The sequence below is a fragment of the Chanos chanos genome, chromosome 10 (assembly GCF_902362185.1).
Source record: "Chanos chanos chromosome 10, fChaCha1.1, whole genome shotgun sequence".
Lineage (NCBI taxonomy): Eukaryota > Metazoa > Chordata > Actinopteri > Gonorynchiformes > Chanidae > Chanos > Chanos chanos.
In genome coordinates, this window is record NC_044504.1 from 20,456,594 (window position 1) to 20,484,211 (window position 27,618).

Sequence of the window (27,618 nt, forward strand, 5' to 3'; positions counted from 1 at the left end):
CTTTGTTCATCCAAACGTGTCTGAGTAGCAGTAGTCAACAGTTAGACCTGCGCAAGCTGTCAAAGAGTCCTGCTCCCAGTCTACATACACATTCTGTAGTTCTCTCACTCGCTCTCACACACACGCACACACACACATACATACACAAACATCTGCACGCACACACAAACACATACACACACGCGTGCGCGCACACACACACACACACACACTCACACACACTCACACACACACACACACACACACATCTTCCTCCATATCTTGTTGTGTTTTTGTCTTTCTTTGTCTCCTCAGATATTCTCCAGGATGTCACAGGGCACATATCCTCTCTTCTTTCCACTGGCCACTCGAATGAAGCCGTTGTGTTCCTCCTCACCACTCACACAAATCTGGAGTAAGGAACAGAAAATGAAACCAGTGAGGCCATTTCTTGTTTTGTTTTTTTTGGTAATCAAAGATATGTATCAGTGTACATCTCTGAGCATGAAGACTTACATATTAGCATAGTAATTCACTAGAGGGCACTCCATACAACATGACTTCATAATGTTACAGTGTTTGTTAATGCATTCAGACAGAATTTTCTTTTCTTTTTTTGGGGGGGAGGGGGGGCATAATAATGAGAATAATGAGCCTCTGTCAGGGGTTACACCTAAGATTCATAATACAGCAGTCTTAATCTGTGCTGAAAAAATCTACAGAGCTTAATATTTGAATTTGCATCTGGAGCTTCTGACACAGACATTTTTGCAGATTTCTCTTTATATGTATTGTTGAATAGGATTACTCACCTGTCCTTCCTTCAAAGTGATCTGGCCCTGTTCCTTGCAGCCAATAAAAGTGCGGATACATCTGAACACTCTGTCACCAGCCCTCACCTGGTGTGCAAACGCAGCTGGGAAGAAACCGATCCTGTCTTCAATAACACCCTGAAACAAAACACAACAAAGAAATCACATAAAACAATGTTTTCATCCAAAAACTAACTACAAATCTCTTGAATAACCCTAACGATAACACCTGACCCTTAGCAGATGCAGATTTAAAAAAAAAAAAAAAAACTACTGTAAAACTATTGTTTGTGTTTCTTCTTAAATTACTCTACAGTTAGTTTCTCCCATACTTATAATAAGGAACCATGTAAGAGACCTAAAGTTTTCATTATCTAAACCACCCAGTTTAACAGCATTGACAAAAACACATGAATTCACCTGGACATATTTGCCCACTGTAACCCTGGCCAGTATGAGCAATGATGATCTGTTTATGATAAATAAACAAGTCTGCTGAAATGTACATGAGAACTCAATTGTAGAATGGTTTTGTGTCAGCTAGTCTTTAACCACTCTACAATTTGTTACAGATGCTTTTAAGTTGTGTTACCTTCCACCAATCATCATTGGAGTCATCTGCTAGAACAATTCTGTCCCCAGGCCTGAATGAAAGATTTGAAAAAGAACTGAAGAATAATCAAGGCATTGATAAATATTCATCACTATTTTCAGCCATTAGACATTTGTGATGAAGCCATCTTATATTGTGTATTTGCAATTCGTGCTGCAAATAAACAGTACAAACCCTCTTAGAATTTTCCAAAAATACTTGTGCGTTGAGAACCTAACGCTTAAACTCTTAGTTTGATTTCGTATCCCTTAATATTTTAGAAGTCAATGCACGATATAACATTAATAAAATATAAAAGGAATTTGCATAGACATATTCACACCTGAGTTTTTATCAGGTTTTCTTTCAACAGTCAGGTATGCACATTTCTTTCTTTGTTGGTCTTGAGAGATGATTACACTCTGTGAGGGAGCCTTGCTATCAGGCTTCACATGAGCAGATTTAAAATACAAAATGACAAGCAGCTCACAGACAGAGCTTCCTGGTGAGGTGTCACTGACTTTAAAGTGAAAGACAGAGGACTGGGGTAATCCGGAGGCTGATGTGAGAGATAAATCAAGGCTTTGGAGAAAAAAAAAGACAAAACAAAACAAAAAAACAGCGTATGCTCAGGGCAAAGAACTGCATGGATTACCCGGGCACTGCGGGAGGTAATGTTTATATGTCTTGAGAGAGACTACTCCGGAGGGAAATCTTCTATTTTGGGTGGGCACAGGAAAGTGTGCTTGAGAAAATTTACTCTGACAAATGAGATAAACTCAGATGCCTGATAAGAGCTGTTCATTTGAAACCTAACTGAGCAATGAGAAGAGGAGTATGCTGTGACTGACATCATAACGAACAGGATCCTTTCACAGACTCATTAACTCTCTGCCTGCTCTGATCGACTCTCTGCTTAGTTAGGCCAGACAAAATGAAGAGACAGAGAGGAAGCACAGATGAATGAGATGAGCTATTGTCAATAGAGTGGATTAAAAATGCTTCAGCAATTTTACTCCAAATGTATATTAATGACAAATGTTTCACATTATCATTCAGCTGCAATTGTACACTTTGTCAATATTAGAATTCCTATTAATACAGGCAAATTGTCAGTGATTGATTGCAAAGTCACTGAACTGCTCAGGTTCTGACCTTCATTTTACTCTTTGATAGTTGCCTCCTGATTTTGGAAAAACTTCATAATCATACTTATTTAAAATAATGACTTTTGATTAGTTATCAACTTAATCACTTCTTTAAGTGTTCTCTTTCAACTAATTGTTCGATGCTCCTGCTTTTTCATGAAGCAATGGAAAAAATGACTCAGCAAGTAAAATGATTTGATAAGCCATCTGTTAATTAATTAAAACCATAATTTGTGGGCTATAAGGCTGTCTGCTTATCTGTGTAGGTAAACAATGTGTGCGTGTGTGTGTGTATTCTGCACCCAAATTGGGCTTAACCTAATAGTTATCACTAGGGGATTTACAATGGGTGCAGTGAACTGCATTGCTAAGGCTGCCTCCAAACTAATCAAACATCCTGCTCCAACAAATGGAGAGGAATGTAAAGGGCAGAAACATTTGGGTGGCACAGATAAGCACAAGAGAGAAAGGAAGAGAGAAAGAGAGATTGAAACAGCAAGCAAGAGAGAGAGAGAGAGAGAGAGAGAGAGGAGAAAAGACAAGAGAACAAAAGAGAAGAAAAGAACAGATCAGAGCAGAGGACCAGACCATGAATTGATCTCTAAATGTCTGGTCATTTGTGTGTGACTATGAACTTAGACATATGGCCTGCCACATGTCACTGGTTAACTGAACCTACCAGACTTTGAAACGACAGTGAAATGTGTCTGACAGTTATTCTTCAGGTTAAGTAAAATTGCCTTGTATTGTGCATATGGTAGGTGGATTTATGTCTATAAAACAAAAAAACAGTTATCAGCCATGACACAGAAGCTGATGAACACTGGTTAGAAACCAGCGTAAACATAAAAGTATAGAAGGAAAGCGATGGAGTGAATCTTTACTGGCATGACTAAACCAATACATAATTTATTGCTCTGTACTGTTCTCTGAAGTAATGGGGTCTGAAATTTCAGAGTAAGGGGACAAAAATAAGCCACACAATTGGCTGAAAAGATTAATAGAAATTATTTCCAACTGGCTGTCCTTGACTAACCCTGCCATAATGTGTTCCATATAAAACATTCTGGTGTTTTATCATGAAATCACTTCTTACGGTCTGAAACTTTTGGAAAACTTTTGTGACAGACACTGGAGGTTCGGACAGATTTGTGCCGTGTGTTAAGCTACAAACCTCATTTCCAGATCCTGACTGTCCTGAGGGGTAAATCTGTATAAGGCCACGTAGGTGTTGAGTTGCAGTAAGTCCTTTCGCAGTGCTCTCCTTGCCTACCGTTCAATACACACAAGGACATCAAGTTGTTAAGCAAGCATAACAGATCTCAAACCACACATGCAAATCTCACAGTGACCCTTAATAAAGGATGGAGCTTTGTGTAATTATTCTCACATTCACAGGTCATTCACATTGTGGTGGTAAATGCATAGGTTAACGTCCATGTTTCGAAGACAAATGTGAGAACTAAACATAATCAGTAATGAAAAATAAGAGCTGTGAAATCAATTTTAACAAAACAAATGTCTATGAATATTAAGCGTGCATACAAATGAGTCTATGAATGTTCTTTGAGTCCATGAATATATTGTGCTGCATTGTTAAACCTAATCCGTAAGCATCATAAAATTCTAGCTCACGGTGCAGCCTTTGTTATGAGTGGATCATGTGAAGTCTAATTGTCTCTCTTGTGTCTAATATCATTCAGTTACCAGGATGAAGATAAATAAGGAAACCTCTCTGCTTCCGTCCTCTCCAAACCCCTGAGCGAGAATTTTAGCAAGTGCTATTGCCTATGTGAGATGAACAGATTAGTGTATGGGGGAGGACAGATCCTCTTCCAATCTCTACAACAGCCTTTAAGATATTAAAAAAATGAGTAACAGGAAGGAAGTGAGGAGAAATGTTCACACCATCCTGAACAACAACCTGACTTTCACAGCTTCACACCAAACAACAACAACAAAAAGATTTCAGCTGCTATATTTTGAGCAATTTTGTTATGATCATATTGTTGCCCATCTGTAGTTTTTTTTTTTTTTTTTTCTACTAAATGAGACAATGATCAAGTATAGCTTGTTGGGTTCCAAAAGTCCTCATATAAAGAATTTATCTATAGTTGTCTGAGTAGTAAGCAGCTGCTGCTGAAGCAACAAAGAGATCACATAAATCACATAAAACAAGAGTATAAAACAGGTTTCAGGCACTGGAAATGTTTATGCTACAGGTCTGTTTTACAGAATTGATATCAGGAGGCTTGTTTTATTGCTCCAGCACCAAATATAGAGGCAATCAAAGTGCTGAGACTCTGAATTTATGAGCTGTTGTGAAACTACATGTCCTTTATGACTTGAGTATGAGGACCAGTGGTCAGTTGTGGGTTTTTTATGTAGTGGCGACAGCAGTGTACAAATCCACTGCCTTTTTTTTTTTGGAAAAAAAATTGAGAGAACCCCAGGGGAGAACCCAAGACTTCAACTGACTGTCTATATTGATTAAAAAAAAAGACTTAAGATCCACTAAAACACTAAAAGCTATTTTAAAACCAATTTCTCAGAAATTGAGTATTATTCATGAAAACCACCTGAAAGGACAATAAGAAAACCAGAGAGTCAGGGACAAGCTGTGTGCTTTCTACTGTAATGATAGCAATGCTAAGCTGGCACTAAGAGCGTTCCTCCCCCTTGAGATGGTCCAATAAATTTTGCAGTGTGACCACTGCATGAAGAAAAATAAATACAATGCCAATTGCGACGAGAGGGGGACAAAAACAGATTATATTCAGAGCTCGTGCATATCTAACCACTGGTATAATCATAGAGCCATAGTTTGTTATTTAAAGGGAGAAGTTTTTCCCCTCTTGCCTGGGAAATTCCTTGCCTGTGGAGACAGGCCAAGAGCTCAGAGGGACGGGATCGGAACTGGGACAAGATCAGTTCTCAGGCTAAAGATGGGAGAGGAGAACCAAGGAGTCATGGCAAGAAAAAAGATCTTTGTCTGATCTGAGGAGAATGAGTGGGTTGAGATAAGCCTTTAACAGCTTCTGAATCCTAGGAAGCACAGCAAGATGGGATCTACAACTCAAAGTGCTCATCTATAGCAGTCCAGTAGTGTAATCTGTCTTAAATGTTATTCTTCAAAAACACTTTAAAATAGGGATAATGTGTTAGGCACTAATACCTGCAAAGGATCATGTGTTAGCAACTAATATACAGCTAATATATCTCTGTATAATAAATTAACTAGTATAATAAATGAATAGAAAAACAAGCTTAATAAATTATTAATAATAATACTTCATGCAGACCTTCCTGGGCACTTATACACAGATTAGAGGCTAGATATTACATTAGATATTAGAGGCTAACAAATGATCCCTTTACTAAAGTGTTACCACAATCAGAACTCAGATTAGGACCCTGCTCTTCATAATGACGTGAGAGAAGCAGTGAGGCTGGTTGTGTCCGCCAAGAACGGTGAAAGACCTTATAAAGATGCTATCACTTCTGCAGTCTTGTCAAATCTCATGCTCTCTACGCATGCGTGTGTACTGAAATTGATGGTGGTCATATCAGCAAAAATCTGAGGCAGAGAAGTGGTCCAAAAAACAAGCACCCGTGGGAGAGTTTATATCCTCATAAAGCTGCATTGAAAGTTGAGTGACCCTTACACATGTGTGGTCTCATTCAGGACATCAGTATGATACTGGGCAAGTCATTCAGGTTGCTGTCAAAATAAAAGTCTATCTCACCCTATTACACACATGTTCTGTCCTCTTAAAGGTCAGGCTCACATTTTTGACACGTGGGCACACACCAGTGCTTTTAATTGGTACCACAGTCACCTTTTTGCTCAAACACTGTATTTAAATGTCTTTTTTTTTCACCAAACCACTCAACTTTATTCTAACATCCTAAAATGCACTAAAAGCTATGATGACTTAACATGTCATTAATGACTGTGGTTGCATCAGCAATGAATCTCCAAATAAACACCTTTTTAACTATCAAATGGGTAAAAAAAAATAAAGACATGTTGCTTACCAGAGCATGATTTTCTGCATGATGTGTAACTGTGCTCATACTTATTCATTCTCACAGGAAGTGGGACTAAACAGCAGTTTTCATTATTGGTTTTAAGGGGAAGATGTGAAACTATGCTCAATGAATCAGCTGGGTACAACTATACTTACTGATACTTACTGAATCCCAAAATATAAAAATTACAACACACTGATAGATATTGGTCTGCTGAAATAATGCGTGACAAACTTCATTGATGATTTAAATACCTTCCTCACTTTGTTTTGTTTTGTGGCATTTTCTTTATACCGGATTCAGTGGATTCTTAATATATTTTAACAATATGTTTAACAATGTGTCACTACAGTAACCATAATGGGAGAAAACTATTAATACAAAAATGATTTGACTGGGGGCAATGGGGCTCACCGGTGAGTTCTCAGGCTTCTGTTCTGCCACATGGAAATGCTCTGTTCCATTCTCAAGGGGTGTAAAAACTGTAACCAACAAAATTAAAGGTTGATATAAGTCAGTCAACAATACCACACATAATCAACTGAGCAATGAACAGTATCAAAGTGGTATAAAGAGATTGGGCAGAACTGCACTCCAGTTACAGCAGTACAAATCTTGACTTGCACTGTCCTCACATGAACCTACAGATCCATTTCTATCACTGGAAAAGGGTCCCACGTCAGTGTCATGAATTTATGTATTTTCTTAGAGCCACAGGGGATTTTGGACTTCAACGGGTTGAGCCCTTATAAATATTTATACCATATTTCAGAAAAAAGAATACTGTGGTATAGACTAGAGGCTTCCATTTAAGTGGTGAGGTTGGATTTATCAGTAAAATTACAATTAAATAAACACTTTTTTTGAGTACTCATTCAGAAACGTACAAACACAATAAAAATACACATATGTATATTTGATTCGACACTGCGCTTAAATATCTTAACTGTCCACAACTGCCTATAAATTTAACAGGATGGGGCAGAGGACCCTTTTTGCCATGTAGATTAGTTGTAGTTTTAATTTCCATAAGTGAAACTGGTATATGGCATCATATTGTATGATAAGACAGTATTAGTCTTCATTAGTGCTCTATACAACATCCATCAGTAGCTTAAAGCAGATATGAGTTTATACCACTCATAAGAGGTATGATAAAGGTTGCCTAATAAAGTAAATTGAGGACTGATAAGATTTCAGGTACCCTTAAAAAAGCTACTCACCATTATCACTGTGTTTTCTGGTCAGCTGAGCATGACTGCTATGGGCTACAGCCTCCTCTGGCACCTGTGCCAGGTCACTGGTCTGTACAGAGAGCAAAAACACAGCTTAACAATACACACCACACACACACACACACACACACACACACACACAGACACCTCGCACGCACATGCACACACACAGGCACATACAGGCACACACACACACACATTCTGCATTCAGCAGGTTGGCCAACACCTGGCCCAAACAGTCATTAAAATGATCAATGACTGCCCTAGAATGACCCATCTCCACAACAGGATCGAATTTATAATATTCCCAATCAAATATGAGACAGTTTAAAAAGATTTATTACATGCATTTTCATTGTGTTAAGGATCATTACCAAAGCAATCTGTTTTAGAGATTTAAACAAATGGGGTCGCAAAGTTGTTTTTATTTCCTTCACCCAAAGAGAGGATGAAGTTGTAAAATTGATGGACTTCTCTTTATTAAGTTTGGAAAATCTAAAAGTTACTAAACTCTATCTCCTCTACAGAAATACTCTTCCTTTATTGGTAGTGTTTGTTTTGTAGTGACATTATCTGGTGTTGATTAGAGAATCTGTGTAGTGTACAAAGCCCAGACCCTAAGGAACTACAGCTCTTAACTGATGAAGAGTTCTTCTCAGAGGCTCAACCATAAAAAACTCATCAATGAAATACATCCTCCTCATCTTCCTGACTGTTCCTAAGGGCCCAGAGAACGTTTGTCTTTTACATGATCTGTCAACTGATATGAGAGGAGAGGGCAGTGTAACAGCTTAACATAATTCGTACAGACAAATCTGTATTAACCATGGCTGAGAATTAGAGTGAGTCTGGTTACTGAACTAGTCTGGGACTCTTTGAATAAACCATTCTTAGCATTAACACACTGCCATTTATGAATCATTACGAAAATGTTTCAATCGAGTAATAGAATTGTCTTTGCCATGTACTTTACAGCTTCTGTAGCTTCTACATGTAACAACTAGACTCCTCTTTAAAGGAGTGCATGGTCTTCAGTGGACCTGAGCTGAGTACTGCTAGAAGTTTATATTTGTTTGCTGCTTTACTTCACTTGTTGCTCTGTTAGAGTCAATATGTGTGCACTGAAAAAGGTGATTATAGCATTGACTGATAACAGGACCTGTGATTCAGCTGAGTCCTGTTTTTCATGTCTAATTATAATCAGTCAGCCACAAAGACTAACATGTCCTTAAAATAATCTCAACCAGCAGTGGTACATGTCCCACAAATCCCCTCCAAGGCAAAGTTAGTTTGGACTCGCGTGCAGAATTACCAGTTTGGGCTCATCACAGTAAGTCTTTGTTAAAAACAAGAAGGCAAGTACTCAAGCCACAAAAAAATGAACATGTACCAGCAGCTTGTCTATACATCCACTGAGGTGCCCCCTGGCAAGTTAAAATGTTGTGGACTATGACCCCTTGCTTATTTCTATATTATCTCCACACCTGCAGCAAAAACCTGTGCTATGAGAAAGTGATATTTTAGCATTTAATTTATAGCATTTGACTTCAGCTTAATATTACCAATACTGGGCATCAGTGAGAGACATTTTATAGGTAGAGGTTTCTGCCCTGATGCCTTGGTAGTTTCCTGAATGAGAATGTCAGGGTGGCAAAGCAGTGCACACTGTTGTGTTCAGGTAGGACTTCTAGCCTCGGACGTTAAAACCCCACAGCTGACAGAACCATAACTCAAATTCTACTGTACTATAGCACTTAAGTCACAATGGCTTCCTCCTGACAGCTGGAACATAACAGCTCCACCACAGCATACCCAGGTTTGACTGAGTGGTTAAGGTGGTGGGAAAGCCATCAGTTCCTCGCTAGAAAGAATTGGACTTTTTGAGTCCTACTTCTAACAACATTTGAACTCAATTCGTGATTGAGACACAATAACCGAGTTATGATGACTTCAGCCGTGTGGCTGGATCGCTACTGCTCCAAACATTACTCTCAGCACTTGAGGTTCATTTTGTGCTGGGAGGAACATTGCCAGACAGTCTTGTGGATCTCTCAAACTGGATTTGGATAGCACTTATTTATCACTAGCAGTGAACCATGTAGCTCGTGTTCTCGGTCCAGAAATGTGCACCATAAATTCAGCAAGCCTTGCCATGGGCTGTGCATTAAAATGAGTTGTCAACCTCCATTAATTAAGTCACAATATTGCCTGTTAAACTGAAGAGATAACTATTTACCAAATCCATCAGCTGCAACCTTGAAGCTCTATGTCATACATCATCAACCAGTATAGCCCCTTACACACTTTGCTTCTGTTAGAGTAATAGAAGGAGCTAGAAGGGGGCAGATGTAACTGAGACTCTAAATAAGTACTATGATTGACCATTGATGTAATTTGAAAACATGGTGTTTCTGACCAATGTATTCAATACTTTAGGAATAGATTACTATGCATTATGCAGATTATTATGCAATTAGATTATTATGCATAATGACATGACTCTTACTGAGTTTCTGTGTGGGGACTCTGAGCCACTTGTCCTCTTGGTCCTCTGTGCCAGTGATGTCCCGAACCGTAACGCCTCATAAACAGGGTCCACTTTACTCCCGCAAGCTTTGATAGGATGAGAATCCTGTCAGTCAAAACTCTTTTCCAAATAGGCCATTATAATTTCACACATTGTGACAGAATGAGAATACTGTGAGTAAAATCCATCTCTTGCTTGTAATCAACACAACTACACTGTAAAAATTGTCTGTGAAATTAACAGTGAAGTGCTGTAAAATCATGACAGCAAAAAACTGTAAATAGAAAAACAATGAAGCAGTGTTTAATTTACAGTATACTATAGTAAAATACTGAACCAAACATGACTGTTAATTTTAAAGTAAGAATATGTTGAAAGACATATATTTGAAAGACATCATATTTCTTTGAAGAATTTATAGATTACTGTACTTTAAACACAGAAAATTGTATTACAAAAAAACAGTACAATGCAGTTTCAATTACAACTTGACAATATTAAAATAATGTTTTATGCCTGGTAGATTTTTTTAATACAGAAAGAAACTGTATTACATTTTACAAATTCATATGTTACGCTTTACAGACAAGAATATATACAAATAGGCCTAGAGTAAAATTATGTTAATATGAAGGGTTTAAAAAACAGGTGATGTGTCTGTCTAGAATTGAGTAGGCCTATATTTAACAATATATCGGTAGGCTAAAATTATAATAGTAGTGGTGTAACCTGCATTGTGTAGACAAGCACAGTCCCACACCGGACTTGAGCGCACTCCTCAACACCTGAAGAAACATACTAGTGACAGAAGCTAGCACTCATGGGTTTTAGCCTCCTTGCTAGCATGCCCTCCCTCCATGTCCAAAGTTGCTTGAGTCTGGTGCGAAACTGTGCTCAGGACTGACACACTTGATTCCACTAATCAATTAATCATCACGCCCTTGACTAACTTAATTAACCGTGATAATAAAGAGTTAAAACAAAGAGATGCAGGACAGGGGGTCCTCAGGACTGAAGTTGAGAACCACTAGTCTACAGAACACAGGGTACACCTGCAAGTTTACAGGATGAAAATATGTGACCACAAGCCACAACCTATTTAATACCTTTTGGGGAAAAGGAAAAACATAATGGATTACATGAAACACTGTACATTGGGCTCACACACGCAGGGTATATGTGACTTACCGATTGGCATGACCTCTTTAATGCAGCCAAACTGTTCCTGAATGAGAAGAGGGGAGCTGTAGTACCTCCGAAAACCCTTAGGCTGGGAATGGGGTCAGATACAGCGCAGGATCAATACAGTGACACAAACCACAGGATGATTAACACTACAAAATGAACTTTTTTCCAACAGAGACCCCATACGGCACATTTATCCACATGGGTGACTTCTGCTACACACACATACTCTCTGTCAGTTTTCTCTCTCCTCTAATATTAGAAATATTAAAAAAGCTGTTAAACTACAACTACCATTACCTACACCGCAAACAATGGTCTACTTGTGTCCATAACTGCAACTAATGTTAATTCAGTACTATTACTACTACTACAACCACTACAACAAAAAATGAAAGCAAAAAAACCCCAAAAACATTATTAGTAAAAACCACTACATTCAACCTCCATGCCAGTAAAGCCCAATCTCTCCTTCAGGAACTGTGTAAGCTTCAAATCAGGCCAGTGGTAACATATTGTGGACATATGTTAGTGAATCTACACTACTACTAGTGACTGGAGGTCACACTAAAGACTTTATGTCATATTTGTGTGACAAAGCAACAGATATCAAGTATATTACTGATTGTGTGGAGTGGCCCAATCCCAGTCCGAGCGAGCCAGACTAAGTCATGAGAAGCTATGGACTTGCACCTGTTTGAAGTGCAGCGCTAGTTCAAAGAAGAATCCAGCTGTTGATTTTTATGTATCTTCTTTATAGCTTTTTTTTATGGCTTTTATGGAATTAATTTTCTTGTTTTTTGTTGGTGGGTTTTCTTCCTTTGTTGTATGACACTCACAGCAGCATGATGATACTGCTTGCTTATCAGGATTGTCTGGTGTCCCATGTAAGCTTAGCCTTGGATGTGTTGTAGGTATTAATTATGTGGGCCTAAAAAAATATCTGCCTAGAAAATGTGGGCTTAGAAAAAAGAAAAACATCTGCCAAATGCTTAAATGTAAATGTAAATGTAAATGTATTTCTTTATTTTCATGTTACACTGAGAGATGAGTTCTTCTCCTGATTTGTTTATTTGTTTGTTTGTTTCTAAAATTGCTGCCATTGCTGTAAAATTTAGTTGGTTCTCAGGGAAGTGACAGTTTTTGAACACCGTACTTTGAGTCCACTCATGTTACATTACTAAATGTGGTCTTTCCTGGTTGAGGATTCATCTGTGATCCAAATTTTTTTGGACTGAATAAGTTCTAACAAGTGAAAACCATATAGGGAAGGGCTGCGTTAGCGCATTCATTTGTTTACATTTTGTCAACAGTTAATGAAGAGGTTTGCGCAATCAGCGTCATGTGTTTCAATTAGGCCCTCATTTGGCTATGACTAGAGACGAGACTCTAAAATAAGACACACTTAAGCTTCAGGAGCACCTCTTGTGTGTATGGATGTCAGCTTTCATAAGCCTGCTCATTAGAGGAAAGGTTAAAAGGACACATTCATAGTCAGTGGACCTGGTTAATGAATGCATTTGCAAAAACAACATGGCTGTTTGATGCAGTATGGTAAATACTGATACACTCTGATATTTCATCGATCAGTGTCTGTCAAGACACCCATCAAGATACTGGTCTCCATGGTTTACTTCAACCTAGTGCTTGTCATTCCTGTTTTGTAGGATTTGAAGATGTGACCTCTGATGAGACAAATCTATACTTTTTTTTTATGAGTATGGCCCTTCTATGAGTATGACACATCATTCAAGAGATCATCAAATACAATACTTCAACAATGCATACTGCACCACAACCATGAAGTCTGGTCAAGTGATCAGATTCACCCAGGCCAAGTTAAATAAGCAAGGTTTAAAAATAACCACCTGCTCAGTTTTGAGAAAACTGAAATGAGAGCTGGGCTCTTTTGGGAATTTTCCTCTTTTGATGCATGACCCCCCTAAGCCTTATTTTCCATCCCTGAAAGCTAATCATATCATCCAGAGGATCAGCTTCATGTCCTACCATGGCAACATTACAGAAGGAGGAGGGGCTTTTTTTTTTTTTTTTTTGCTCCTTCATTGTACATGGATGTTGAACACTGGGACGGGAAGAACACAGTCATTGCCAACAGTCTTCCCACTCAATCCAAGGAACACCTGGCATCCACATGAGGAACACTGATGGGAAAACCAGAGAGCCATTCTTGCTTTCTTTTTTTCCCCCCTTTTTTGTTTTTCCTTTTTTTTTTCAGCGTGAGGCGTGTGAATGTCCCAGCGCAGTCGTGACTACTGGTTTCCCCCATGCATGACTGAAGACAGTGAAATGACAGATGTGTTTAAGAATGTTCACCAAACACTAATTCCACCCCCAAATCTTCTCCTCCCCTTCACCCCTTTCCACCATCACCACCACCACCACCACCATCACCTTCACCCCCTGCCGAACCAGTTCATTAAAATGCCTGCTCACACTTCCCGCTCACAGAGGGAGGGAAAGAAGACAGAATGATGAATCACACACAAGCAAATGCCTAATCTTCATCTAATAGCCCAAAATAACCAGGAGAGGAAATGTAATGTTGTAATAGTGAGTTCTCTGACATAACCACAAGGATCTAGTCAGCTGATGTGTCTCCTTTAGGATCTCCTTTAGGTTACTGTGGATCTATTTATTATGAATAATTTTAATGCTATCTTAATTTTGAAACATTCATAAGTCAGGTCAATGTTCAGGAAAGAAAGACTGCAAATAAATTATTGGACTTTGTGCTTTTACAAATAATGAATATAGAGCTATAAACATTATGCACACAGAATAAAAAACAACAGTCTATATGAGAACACTAGATTTGAACATGATCCATCAGATGCCTAGTATCAAGGCCAGAGCAGGAAACCAACAGCATAATGTTATATCAGCGGAACTATAGAACTGAATGAATCACATCCAGATGGTACCATGATGAATGAAAAATTCTTACCAGCTTGCCCATGCATCGTTGCTGGCCCACGCCGTCCACACACTTATGGTGTATGCTCATCTTGCAGGCTTTACATCTCAGGCCCAGCTTGGCAGTGGTGCCTGTCAGTGAGACATCCCGTCAGACTCAATCAGTCTATCAGTCACTCAACATCTCCAACATTATCGCCTCACACTCAAAACTCTGAGACTGTCTGTGGCACACAAAAATCAAACAACCTGTAGAGAGGAAATTGGCTTTTCAGCTGCAAAAAATGTTTGGAAAGACTTGGCATACAGTAAATGTAACAGGGTTGACGGTAGGAATTTTGACACTCTTCCCTGTGACATGGTAGAAGACATTTGATAGGCAGACTGAAATACACAAAAAATATTTTCAAAATGCCATTTGGTTCTTGGTTCAGGAAAAATGAAGAGCAAGGTGGAAGTACGCTCAACTTTTATTTTAAAAGAAACTTTAACTAACATTTTAAAATAAAAGTTGAGTCTCCTTACAACAGCATCTGAAATTTTCATCATTATAATTCCCTTTGAAAAGGTCAATCGACAGGTAATTAGTACAGGCAATTACATTGTTTTTAATGCAGTTCTATGACCGGTTGAAAAATATTTTGGTCTGTAAATTTTTTCAGTTTACCAGACTCTGGCAGATAGACCAAAAAGTTAATTTTGGAACCTGCCCAAGGAGTTTTGTTCAACTATTACAAAGACCCAACATGTAAGGTCTTATTTCTACATTCTTAAAGTTTATTTATTTCGTTTTGGTTCAAGACAAAGACTTCAATATTTTAAACAGTTGCGCAGATCTAATTAATCTTGGCTTCAGTAGGAACCTTGGGCACTGTGCATTCATTGTCGTGACTATGAACACAAGAGCGATTCCATTTACCCTGCCACCTCTCTCAGCTTGCCAAACAAAGTGATGGGGATGCCACGATGAAAGCACCGTGCATGGAAGACTTGCTCTGAATAAGGATACCAAATAAGTCACGAGTCCGGACAGGAAGCGACTAAAACAAACTGAAGCGAAAGGCAAATTTAACTTGTGTGTAAGAGGCAGTGGCTGTTCTGCTCCACTGAGATGAGTCAGGTGTGTCTCACACACTTTCAGGGGCACAAATTTTTAAAAACCCTCTTACGCTTTTAAACCTTTAAGCTGTCTCATGTTAACATCGTTTTCACGATGCTCCCACTCAAAAACAGGAAACGATTCCTACTTCTCTCTCTCTCTCTCAATCTTGATTTGACACAGATAAGGATGGAAAAGGGGTGGGATGATAAAGATCAATAGTCAATAATGATCAGGGTCAGTTCTGAAATCAACATAAAGGCTCCAGACATCTTTCATTTATCTGCACTAATGTGAGAACAGCTCTCACCCTGTGACACAACTGTACCAGATCTATTCAGACTCAGTCAACCTAAGATAATTCAACCTTGCATTAAACAACAAACCAAATCTGGGACTCAGTTTCTCATCACACAACCACTTCCTTCAAATTAAATGATACAAGTTACAATTTGATCTTATGATCACTTTCTTCCCCCTCCGCCATCTTCACTCTTGCCTGCTTCCAAAGCGAGACAGTGTAACACACCCTCCCACACTAAACATCCAGCTCTGTCTCTGTTTAGCTGCTATCCATTGATGTATGAATCAAAGAGGTTTGAGTAAATGAGGATTAATTAAACTAAATTACTTTTGGAAATTAAACTGCTGTGCTGTGTGAAAGCAAAAAGAGCAAGCGAATGAAGAGTCTTGTTTTTGGTGTGCAGATGGAAAAAGAAAGCTGTTAAACGCTAATTGCTGCATTACAGTACACTCTCTGTCACTGTTTTTGATTGCCTTCCAGGCAGTAATCAAGTCAGACTGAGGTTCATTTGTTGAAAAAAGACAAATATTCACAAAACTGAGACTTCGGTCTGGTCCACTGCCACTTGACATTTAAGTTCGACAAATAAGTGTTCTCTAGTAGTATAGTTGTATATTTGCATATAGTAGTAGTATAATTGTGTATGTATATATACATAATTTTACTCTGCTATTTAAACACTCTCCTATGACTTTCTATTAATAACTGAGATACTACCGTGCGACAAAACTGAAATGGTAGTCACGCTTCAGTCAGACTCCCATTTGTTCTTGTCTGTTCAAACTCTGTCGCTTCTGGCATTTGATTGATTAATCAATCAACACATGCTCAGCCTGGACTTTTATTCTTTTGGTATGTAAACATGCACACATCCCTTTACTGACCCATATACACATGAAAAAAGACAAATTTCATACAATTCTGTTTTACAAATGTTAAAACACAGCACCATTTTCCGTTCTTCTTTCTTTTCTTTTTTTCTGGCTTGCTCTTTCGTTTCATTGACATGGAAAGACGAGACCAGGGACAGGGATAACTGGAACACGCTTTACAATGGAAATGAACTTAAACTGCATGTGATCTGAGCCTTCTGTTTTTTTAAGTCAGACTTGAGGAAAGGTCTGCTGATTCACTGAGAAAATATGAGTCTGACTTACAGTTTACTATTTCTCATCATTTTGCTTATAAGAAGTTTAGATCTCTCAATATCTATTTTGTTTTTAGACTTCTGCAATAAATACATATTTCATCCATGACTGTCCTTCATAGGGGGCCCAGTTTTAATTGGTTTCTTTTTTCTATCATTCTGTTTCTGACAGGACTGAATGAGTCAAAACTATGTCACTGAAACGTATCTGAGATGCCATAAGAAGAGTTCATGACAAGACATTCATTTACAAACTCCATTTACACATGGTTGGGCAGACAAGGTCATAGAGGGGGGATGTACATGAGAGCAGTGGGGCATGGTTAACCATGAAAACATGTGAGCTGTCTGTTTTGTTGTATTACATGTGTCACAGGTCTCTCATACATTATATGCGGAGGACTTGTGTGACCAAGGTCATCTTTAGTCCCCATTGACACCGTACAAAGGCAAAGTGACCTGGCCAAGGTGGATCATGTATCTCTGTCTCCTGGTTGGTCACACGTCTGCTTCAAGTCACTGATCTAACACCGGAGCACTAACTACACACATATTAACCTGGAAAAACAAAGTAACTTGATCCTGTACAGTGTGAAGCTGATGAGTGGTATGTGTATCACATCGGTAACATGACAAACCTACAAATACAGATCTGGAGACAAGCATGAGAGAGGCAAACAGATTCAGAGGTAGAGATTTGGATTATCCTCTGTTAGGCTGTGGAGTTTCTCATTCATCAGTGGTGGAGACTGATCAAGGATTAACATACGTGTGAATGTGAGAGGCACTCATCACTGGACACCAGCTTGTCTTACCTTTTCTGCTTCATCAGGACAACAGTTTAGCTGCAGTGGACTGGGACTGTACTTTGAGATTTTTATGTAAACGATAAATTCATGTGCAGATCTCAACTGGATTTTGTCTAATAACACCAGTATAAACCACTAAAACACTGGCAGGTAAATCAATTCTTCATTAAAAGAAATGCATTGTTTAGTGAGTCCAGTTATAAATAATACATTGTACCTTGGTTTGGGGACTCATTCTCACTGGTATACTCAATCTGAAATCCCTCTAACAAGGTTCATTATTGGTTAGTATATGTGCTATGAACCGGTCAGCCTTTGTACTTGAATCTGATTTGTTGTGTATTCAAACAACAGACAAACAACACATATTATGTTATGGTTCTTTCACACAAAAGGTCATTAGTTGTAGTTTGATCAGGTTCTGAAGAGGTTCAAGGGGGACTTTTTACCCTTGTGGATCCAGGTTCCAAGAGGCAAAATGAAGCAGATTTTAGTGAGGGAAGATGACAGCAATGAATTCCACTCTGAGCCATTACCTGCCATGGCCTGGCTTGGTCACCTTAACTGCCAATTTTTCACTTGCACTGCTGTAATAGCCTGGACCAAAGCCAGACCCCTGCCCTCTTTCTTCTCTTCCTCTCTCTGTCACCCTAATAACACACACACACACACACACACACACACACTCACTTCACTGAGGGTACGCATTGATTTACAGATAGCCCAAGTTTTTTACTAACTTAGTTTTTCTCACTTCCTGTGTAGATTACTTTCTGCACATCCACTGGCTGATTAGTCTTCGTTTCTTGGAGCACAACAAAGGTTCAGGTATATCTTTTGTCTATACAATAATTTTCAATCTGTGTGTGTGTGTGTGTTCATGTGTGTTATCAGGGTGACAGAGAGAGGGAGAGAAGAAAGAGCAGGGGTCTGGCTGTAACTGACAATAACATAGGTTCTACTCATTTTTGTCTTGTTTCACAGTGTCAGATGTTAAACGTAATTCAATACAGGGAAACAAATGCTCAAGATAAGACCAAATTAATATTCATCATAATCTGGTTAGAAGGATAACAAAAGGCTATGACATAAGGCTACATGGCAGAAAACACAAAGTCCATAATTCATATCCACAGATGGTTCATAGGTCAGAGTTATAATCTCTCTCTGCTCCTCACCCCTCTTTCTCTCTCTCTCTCTCTCTCTCTCTCTCTCTCTCTCTCCATTTATGTATATCAAATCTGTTTACGATTCACATTCAAGAATTCATTTTATTTGGCCCAAGATTTCAAAACAATAAATTACACTCCACTCAACATCTCATCCCAAACACGCCCACACTCACAGCCAAAAAAATAAGCCAGATATTTGTCTAGCGGCTCACTTCCAGACAGTAATAAAAAGTAATCAATAATCCAGTAATACTCAGTTCTCAAAGAGAGCATTTTTATGTACCATCTCTAATCCACAGCAAAACACTGCTTTAAGTCCAGAGAAAAAGAAAAAACCCTCTTTGTTTATAATCAAGGGCACAACACAACACAAGGCCGTTTTTCAAAATCCCGCCAGTTACTGCCGTGCGTCAGAAGAGCCATTGTCTAACACTAGCTCCCTCCGTTAACTGTCACATTAGACCTGTTATATCACAGGATATCTTTTTGTTACGAGACAATGAGGAGCATGTGTATGCCATGTCACCTTGGAACTGGTAACACCACGGGGAAGGAAGCCAAGACAGACATCTGAATCGTGTCATCTCGTTTTTAAAATTGAATGTCTCATTCTCGGATGTGGGCAGAAACAGGATGCGTGTGAGGCATTTGCGTTGGTGTTGGATCCTGTTACTGATTTGGAGGCGTTTTCACAGGCTATAGTCTGGAAGGTTTTCATGGTAGTAATATATCTACAAATTACTAAGAGTGAATTCCAGTAATTCAATTTATATCATAGGTGTCAAGGGAAGTGCGAGCACTTCTTTATAGATAATTGTTTGGAATTCATCTTACTCAAAAGAGGCCACTTAATTCATGCATTGACAGGCAGCTATGTTCTGTGCTGGCAAACAATAGCAGCGCCTCCAAACAGAGGTGGTACTTATCGAGGTTTAACTGAATTTTGTAAACACTGCTTTATTGGTAATGCCTGCTTAATAGGGGCTAATGAGTTCACTAACTCCAAACAGCAAATACAGGTTGAGCATCCCTAATCCCAAAATCCAAAATCCAAAATGCTCCAAAATCTGAGAATTTTTGAGCACAGACATAACGCTATAAGTGGAAAATTCTACACCTCACCTCACTTGCCTATGTGGGGCTCTGGCGCTCTCATTGGCACCGAGATACCTCATTGTGTATATTCAAATAAAATCCAAAATCCAAAACACTTCTGCTCCCAGACATTTCAGATAAGGGATACTCAACCTGTACTAAATTCACCTTTATTTATGGACAAACCAAATAATGTCAGACACAGATGTTTAGATCAAGAAGCAATCTAAATATCACAACACATTAAGACAAATCCTCAAATTAGGCTGTTGGCACATGGGCACTGCAAGTGTGTGTGTGTGTGTGTGTGTGTGTGAGTGTGCGCGTGCGTGTGTAAAGTTGATGAGCCCTGCCATGTCCATATGCTAAGCCATAGACACACATGAACACACCCAGACACACAGACACAGACACACAGACAGACAGACACACACACACACACACACACACACACAGCATACTAAGGCTTCACCCTGCCTTATCAAGCGACATAAAAAAATATATCCAAAGGTCCAACAAAAAGATCATGATTTTGACCTTGAAATATTATTAAACCAACTACAATGTTGTAGTTGTTTCTTTCTGTTAGCCTCCATGTAACTCTTCTACTTTCTCTATCATAACCTTCCATCTGCACAATTGAATCTGTTGACATTTTCAGTTTGCCTTGCAATCCTCAAGCCTCTGTGTATGTATTTGTGTGTGTGTGTGTGTGTGTGTGTGCTGGGAGAGGGGGTGTAAAAAGGCTGGCACAGATGAACCTCAGACAGGTGGACATCTGTAGAGGACCTCTGCCAGTCCTCTTGCTGAACTAATTAACACATCCATGACATCAGAGCAGTATTTGGCCCTGACACACAAAACACACACACACACACACACACACACACAGAGCATGTAGTGTGTATGGCTGGAAATTGTCTAGCTTTAAGACTGCTTTGTCCAACAATGTGTAAAATCTCTCAAACCGCAGACAACAATCAAAAAGCACTTAAGGATTTATCCAGCTCAAAATGTGTTCATATGTATGACTCTGCAGCATCCAAACAACTGACCGTAGCTTGTGGGCAAAATATCGCCTTGCATTATAATTGTAAGTTTTAGAGGGAAAAAGTGCCTCATGGCTATTGTTATGATGAAGTATTAATATTATAGGGACCTGTGCTTGCTTAATTACTATATGCTGTGAAATGTATCTGTGTGTTAGAACAATGAGCATTTATCATGTGGAATCTGTAACACCTGTGGAGCGAACACCAAGTAGCCTGTGCTCCATTAGGAAAGTTATTTTGCAAACCCCCACGCATGTCCTTGAAAGTTTGACTCACTGTATGAAACACTCTGCACTCCTTCACCTCAGAGGGAACTGCGCTTCATCTTTGAGATGTGCTTCCCCCTTGCGCATATAAGAATTACTGATTCATAATATCTATAGTGGTTGACTCTTCAGAAACTTAACAACTCTCTTCCATATAGAAGAATTTCTCCCACAAGCTGAAACCAGAGGAGAAGCTTCACAGCCCAGAGGGAGCATGAAATGTACTTTGATCACATTTAGTGATGTCATGAATCACTGCCGCTGACAAATATACCACCTCTCATAGCAACATATGGCGTCATACGGTTTGTTTCATACGCCGCTGAAAAAGCCGTGCTCGTTTGCCGAACAGATGGTCTCGTTGACCCTCGTTATTCCATCAATAAAGTCAGTCTAATGTAATGTCCCAAGTGGTCTCTTTTGGACAGGTGCCTAACACGGGGGCAGGAATATAGAGCGTGAGCTCAGGGACTGGATCTGGTGGCCTGTTCGCTGGACACGCAGCCCGACAGAAACCGACTGACCCCTTTTCTGGAGCTTATTAAAAGCACTGTGGAGCATGCATAGTCCCAAATCAGACAAATGAGTTAGAACAACACTTATCTGGACTCCTAACAAACAGCATGGGATACATATGTGAAGATTCAGATTTGCTCTGAGGGAGGATTTGGCTGACAAGTTATAGCTCTAGGAAAACATATGCTAAGGCATGATTATATGTGCAATATGTTCATATCCAATTTTCCTCTCAAAACATGTTCTTTCTCCACAGTAAATATGGTTCTCCCAGAAATTCCGTTTTTGAGGAGATGATTCCAAAAGCATACTCATTCTATTCACCGGTGACAGTTTTTAGACTTTTTAAAATGACTGCACATTTCTGTTCCAATGCAACACTTCTACTTCTGTTCCTCTCCAGTGGAAACACACCTGACTTTGCCATTTAATCACCAAGCATCAACGACCTAGATCAAGTAACACCATTGCCAATATCAGTGAGTAGGGAGTAGAGAACTCATTGCTTGTTTCCATGTCCTTTCTTTCACGTTTTTCCCTCCTAAAAACTGTTAAGAAGGTAACCAGTTTACTTGAAACTATGCCTTATTTTTCATAACTACTATATATGACATAACCCCCCTATTCTTTCCTCTACTCTGTCAGGCTCAGCATTGCTGGTACCCACAGGGAAAGGAGACTCTTACCTACTATCATGTGGTTGCAGATGTCACAGAAGGTGGGTTTCTTGAAGATGTGCTCCAAGAAGCTGTGAGCGGTGGGGTCAGGCTGGCGTGGAGTGTGGGTTGGGGAACACAATGACGTAGGCACTAGACATGGGATCAGTGAGGGTGCTGCTGGGGCTGGCACAGGGGACACGGGTGGCACGGCTGCAGGTGCCGGCACCACCCCGCAGCCGCTCAGATGTCCTGTGCTGCTGCTGATATCTGACAGGTGCTCTGTCTGGAACTTGACGTCACTGCTGGGCCTCTGAAAGAAGTTGTCGGCGCTCTTGCTGCGGAGGCTCTTGGTCTTGAAGGAGAGCGAGCGTTTCAGTCTTTGCAGCTAAAACAAAAACATGAAAGAGTTTTTTTTAATATGTATATATATATAATTTATAGTTAACAAGTAAGCACTGCTTTCTGAGCTGAAAGAGAACGCCAACAAAAGTAAGGTTCACAATAAACTTGTCGGGTATATGGCTATTTGGCTCCAAAAGAACTTTCAAATCAAAAGTGTCAGTGTTCTACAAATGAGACAGAAGATATGGAGATACACATGTGAACAGCGTGAGGATTCCAAAGGCCAAAGGGGAGCCACTTACTGTACATGGTCAAAACAGGCTCATTAACATTGCGATATGCTCTCTTGCTCATTTATTTCTGACAATGTGAAGTTCTTAAAAAGTACATTGCAGAAGGAGCCTGCTGGTTCTCCATGAAAAGTGCATAAAACACTCCTTATGTGGTGTCCCTGTGAAATACAAGACATAAACCACTGTCTGTCCACCTCAGTGTGATACAACAATCAAATTTCCTCACTATGGTCTCCCTTATCTTTGATTCCATTCATTCAGCACTGATTTATGGAGTGTGCAGAACTCAGACAGGTCAGAGAATAAGAGGGAGAGTGAGCAAGAGAGAGAGAGAGAGAGAGAGAGAGAGAGAGAGAGAGAGAGAAGGAAGATGGCTTGTAACCTGTAACTGTAACCTGTTCATGATGAAGAGATGTTAAATGGAATATCAATCATGACATGACATCTCTTCTAAATTAGCCCTGACCACACTCTAGCAGACTTGCCTGTTTCAGATTGACTCTTAAGCTTCAACACTATAAAAGTTATTGCAAATGGGGAAAAAATAAAATTATTTAAATAATCAATACATACTATAACCTTGCCTGTTCATTTTATTGGTAACCATTTGATTGACAAATTATTTGTTGCAGAGAGCTACACACAAATTCCATAACAGTGTTCAGAGAGAGCAAAAACACACATATCCACAACCATACCAGCCATGAATACACAGACAGAGAAGGGAGTGGAAAATGGACAGAGACCTTGGCGCAGTCCACTCACTGGAGCTGTTTCCCCCTAAACATGTACTCCAAATGAGCGTGACTGCAAAACAGATATCTAGCTAATCCCTTATTCCCTGGCAGACAAAGAGAGGAGAAAACGTAGTTTTGGCTAAGTGTGGAACATACTTGCATAATACAAAATGTCACATAACATTCTGTTTACGTGTTTACTGAAAGATGATTTTGATAATGACAAAAATATTTTTTATTTTTAGTATGACTCACTCTACAAACACTCTTCAGTGAGCATTGGCCCTGTTTGTGCCCTACACTTGCATTAGGAGGACATCAGCCAATCAGAACCAGTATTTCACAAAGGCAGACTTGTAGAGACACCATTACATGCTTGTGTGTATGACTGTGACCTATTGATCCCTTCAGTCAGCCTGAGAACAATCAATCAAAGCCTCACATTCCCAGCCCTGCCCACATACAAGTAAGAATCATGGGAAATGACTGACACTGTCCACATGAAACAGCGGCTTTGCGATATCAACTTATGATGAGGGATGACTCAGATGCACACAGAGGTGGGATGTGTAATGCTAAAAGGTGAAAAAATATGTAGTTGAGGTAAAAATCACACCTTTGCGAATCTCATAACACTCCACTGTATCCAGTAAGCCAGTGAGATGAAAAATGGCCATCTTCTCTCTTTGAATGAAAAAAATTACAGTGTCACAAGATCTATCTCCATCAACATTTAGCTGCCAATTAGGGAGATAACAAATTGTTGAATTCTATGTCAGCTTCATAGTCGCCAATGCCAAACACCTGCAATGCTTTACCTGGTAAAACAGAAATTGTTCATTTTACTTTGATAAAAGTGAATAGCTTGTGTATCAAAAGCAATCCCTTAAGACTGGGAAAAGGCATAACAACTTCTGTAAAAATCCATCCTGGATTCTGGCTCTAATAGCATCTAGCATCTAATAGATTTCACAGAATAGCAGCCATATATTTTCACTTTGTTGTTGCACTACGAACAATGGCTTTCCTGGCCAGGAGGAAACAGTAATAAATGAGAGAGAGGATGCATCAAACAGATTGGGTGGTAACACCTGGCTGGAATGGCCATGCTGTTGACATTTGATTCATCACAAGAGAAATAACTCCACGGACAGTCGCAAACAGAGGCACTCTATCAACCACACAGGAATGGGATGAGACAAAGTAGAGATTATTCCAAAGCTTAATATAACCGAAGCACTTCAGGGATGCACATATATAAAATATTCAACAGTGACACTTGAAAACATTCTAATTAATATGTCTTATTATGAATTATGTTATGAGATTAATAACTATTTTTTCTCCTCTCCTTTTGAACCAGTGTCTGCATGCTTGGGTGGTATCACTGTGGTATGGTAACTGGTAAAATAATATGAAAAGAACAATTTCTGCCTGTGAAGCTGTGTTGGAAAGTATTAAAGTTATTTAAAATGGACCATAAAACCAGAGATAAAACATAGACCAACCACACTCTATAGCTGAAACTTTCTAAAATACTTTTATAAGCTCAATAGACACTTCCAGCGTACTCTATGTCTTGAAGGTGATCTTTGAATTTCAGAGCAAAAGGAGAACAGCAGTGCTTTTGCTCTTCTTACATGGTGGACGACAGTTCATCAGGTTTACAGCCTAGGTTAATTTTACTGATAATCTGCATATGGCAGCAGCCTGGAATGCAGCCCATCATTAGCACAAATTATGATTGAATTCTCTTAGTTTTGATCTTAAATTATAAGGCAAGACTGTTTCTTATTAATATAACACTGAACATGAAAAAGCTATGACGTTTAAAAGAGTTTCGCTGTGTTTAACTTTGAGGACGACAGCAGTGGCAGCTATTTCGGCTGGTTAGTCTCAGTGTTTGTCTCACTTCTGAAGCAAAGTATCCAATTTATCTGCCTTACAAAAACAGACAAGCGTATTTAAATATATTTCCGCTGCGCTGGTTAGGTGAGGAGTTCTGGGACGCCAAGCCTTGTTACTGTTAAACTGTGAAAAACTCTAGAAACACCTTTGCCTAGACATATCCAGTGTTTCATTGTTTACAGTCTGTAATACTTAGGGCAACAGATGACCCACATAACTGACAACGGGCTGAGGAAATGTCAACGTCAGTATCACCAGTAAACATCTCCGCCATCTGAACCCTATTTTACAAACTCGTTCAGTTCATCTTAATTCAACGTTAATATGCTATCTTTTGTCAAACAGTAACGAACAGCATTAACAGTAATCCGTTTTTAGTGATGTCATATAAAGAAAATTAAAGCCGTAAGATACTTGATACTTGATATAAAATACTCGATTTCCTGATAAAATCGTTTGATATCTCTCTTAAATTAAGCGGTCATCGTGTATTTCCGCTGTTCGATTATACATATCCAATGATGGAAAATCAACAGTTTTGACAGCGCGAAGTCATGTGATAACAATAAACACTACTAGAAAATTTCCAGAGGCAATAAATAAAAAGTGTAAGAAGAACCTTTTAAAGCCTATGTAGTACAATATTGTGACTGCGTAATAAAATGTCTGCGTAATGCTTTGAAAATATTGCATGCAGTGTGAATCGGTGAAGTCCTAAACCCTTACTGTTTTTAAGCACCCGGGCAAGGTGAGAAGGGGGTAACGTACCTTTGATTCTTGATGACTGATGGACGAGGGAGACTGAGGCATGTCATGCTGGTCACGTTCATTTTCTTTACCAATACTATCTCCCTGCAGCATGTTCACCGGGGGAATCATGTTTTTAAGTCAACAACGATAAAATAGCGTACTGGTCGCAGGACCTCGGATACCACTGAACTACCAGTTATTTCACATTTTTCCCACGCGACTTAAGTTTTCAAGCGTCTTTAGAGCCACGTCATGGAAACAGTGCACCTCACAAAGAGAGAGTCCGTTAGTCCGAAATCTGTGGTTTTGTTTGTGGTCTTCAACTACGTCCAGTATTTCGTTGTGACGGACTAGGCTACCTCACTAGAAACGAGCGAGTGATTTTTGTATCACAAAAATGCAACAGCACGTTTTGTTGCACTTATCCGAGATCTTTTCAGCAATAATGCTACTTTCCGTTACTTTTTCCTTGCGTGTTACTGTCACAGCCTGTTTAAGTAGTGCGTCTCTCGGCGCGGTTAACTTAAACTGGAGATTATTAGCGGCAGTGTCCTGCTGCGCTGTTGGATGCGACTGTCACATAGTGTTTGAGCCAATGAGCACACCTGGGGGAGGAGTCTGGAAGTGATACAGCAGTCTACATCCCTTGTGTCAAATGGTATTTACAAGGTATGCTTGCTTATGTAGGCCGGAGTCGACCGACAACCTTCGCAGGGAGTGATCGTATCAGTCTTTTATCAAAACTGCATTTGTTTGTTTGCCTGATAATAAAGTTACAGCAACTCTGAGTGTTGTTTTCTGTAATCGTAATTGTCAGTATTAATCCAGTCATCCAAATTCATCTCTTCATTAAGGAACAACTGTGAGAAAATTTTTTTTTCTTAGGTTCTTTTGCACTATATATTTTAATGGTAGTCTCCGCACTTTATCTCTTTATCTGTAGACGGACAGACAGACACATACACACACAGACACACACACACCCACACGCACACACTCATTCTCCTCTGTCCTGTAGCGCCCTT

The 27,618-nt window shown here is 39.4% G+C and overlaps 1 protein-coding gene across 1 annotated transcript; it reads right to left on the reverse strand.

The window, feature by feature from the left end:
* Window positions 1-290: 290 nt before the first annotated feature.
* Window positions 291-26,722, reverse strand: stac (SH3 and cysteine rich domain). Its single transcript, XM_030787208.1, has 12 exons — window positions 26,612-26,722; window positions 22,825-22,948; window positions 22,591-22,737; window positions 14,476-14,576; window positions 11,514-11,595; window positions 10,305-10,411; window positions 7,787-7,868; window positions 6,978-7,045; window positions 3,706-3,800; window positions 1,384-1,435; window positions 792-929; window positions 291-389 (listed from the first exon to the last, which is right to left on the reverse strand). The coding sequence occupies exons 1-12, from the start codon at window positions 26,720-26,722 to the stop codon at window positions 291-293; spliced, it is 1,206 nt and encodes a 401-aa protein (XP_030643068.1).
* Window positions 26,723-27,618: the final 896 nt, after the last annotated feature.

What these genes read in the sequence shown, in the direction of transcription:
- stac (XM_030787208.1), bottom strand. Translation starts at nt 26,722, where the DNA reads ATGATTCCCCCGGTGAACATGCTGCAGGGAGATAGTATTGGTAAAGAA. An exon ending in AGAAGCCTGAGAACTCACCG is followed by an intron (nt 3,801 to 6,977) that starts GTGAGCCCCATT and finishes ATTGAACGGTAG; the next exon opens with GCAAGGAGAGCACTGCGAAA. An exon ending in CCAATGATGATTGGTGGAAG is followed by an intron (nt 930 to 1,383) that starts GTAACACAACTT and finishes GTTTTGTTTCAG; the next exon opens with GGTGTTATTGAAGACAGGAT.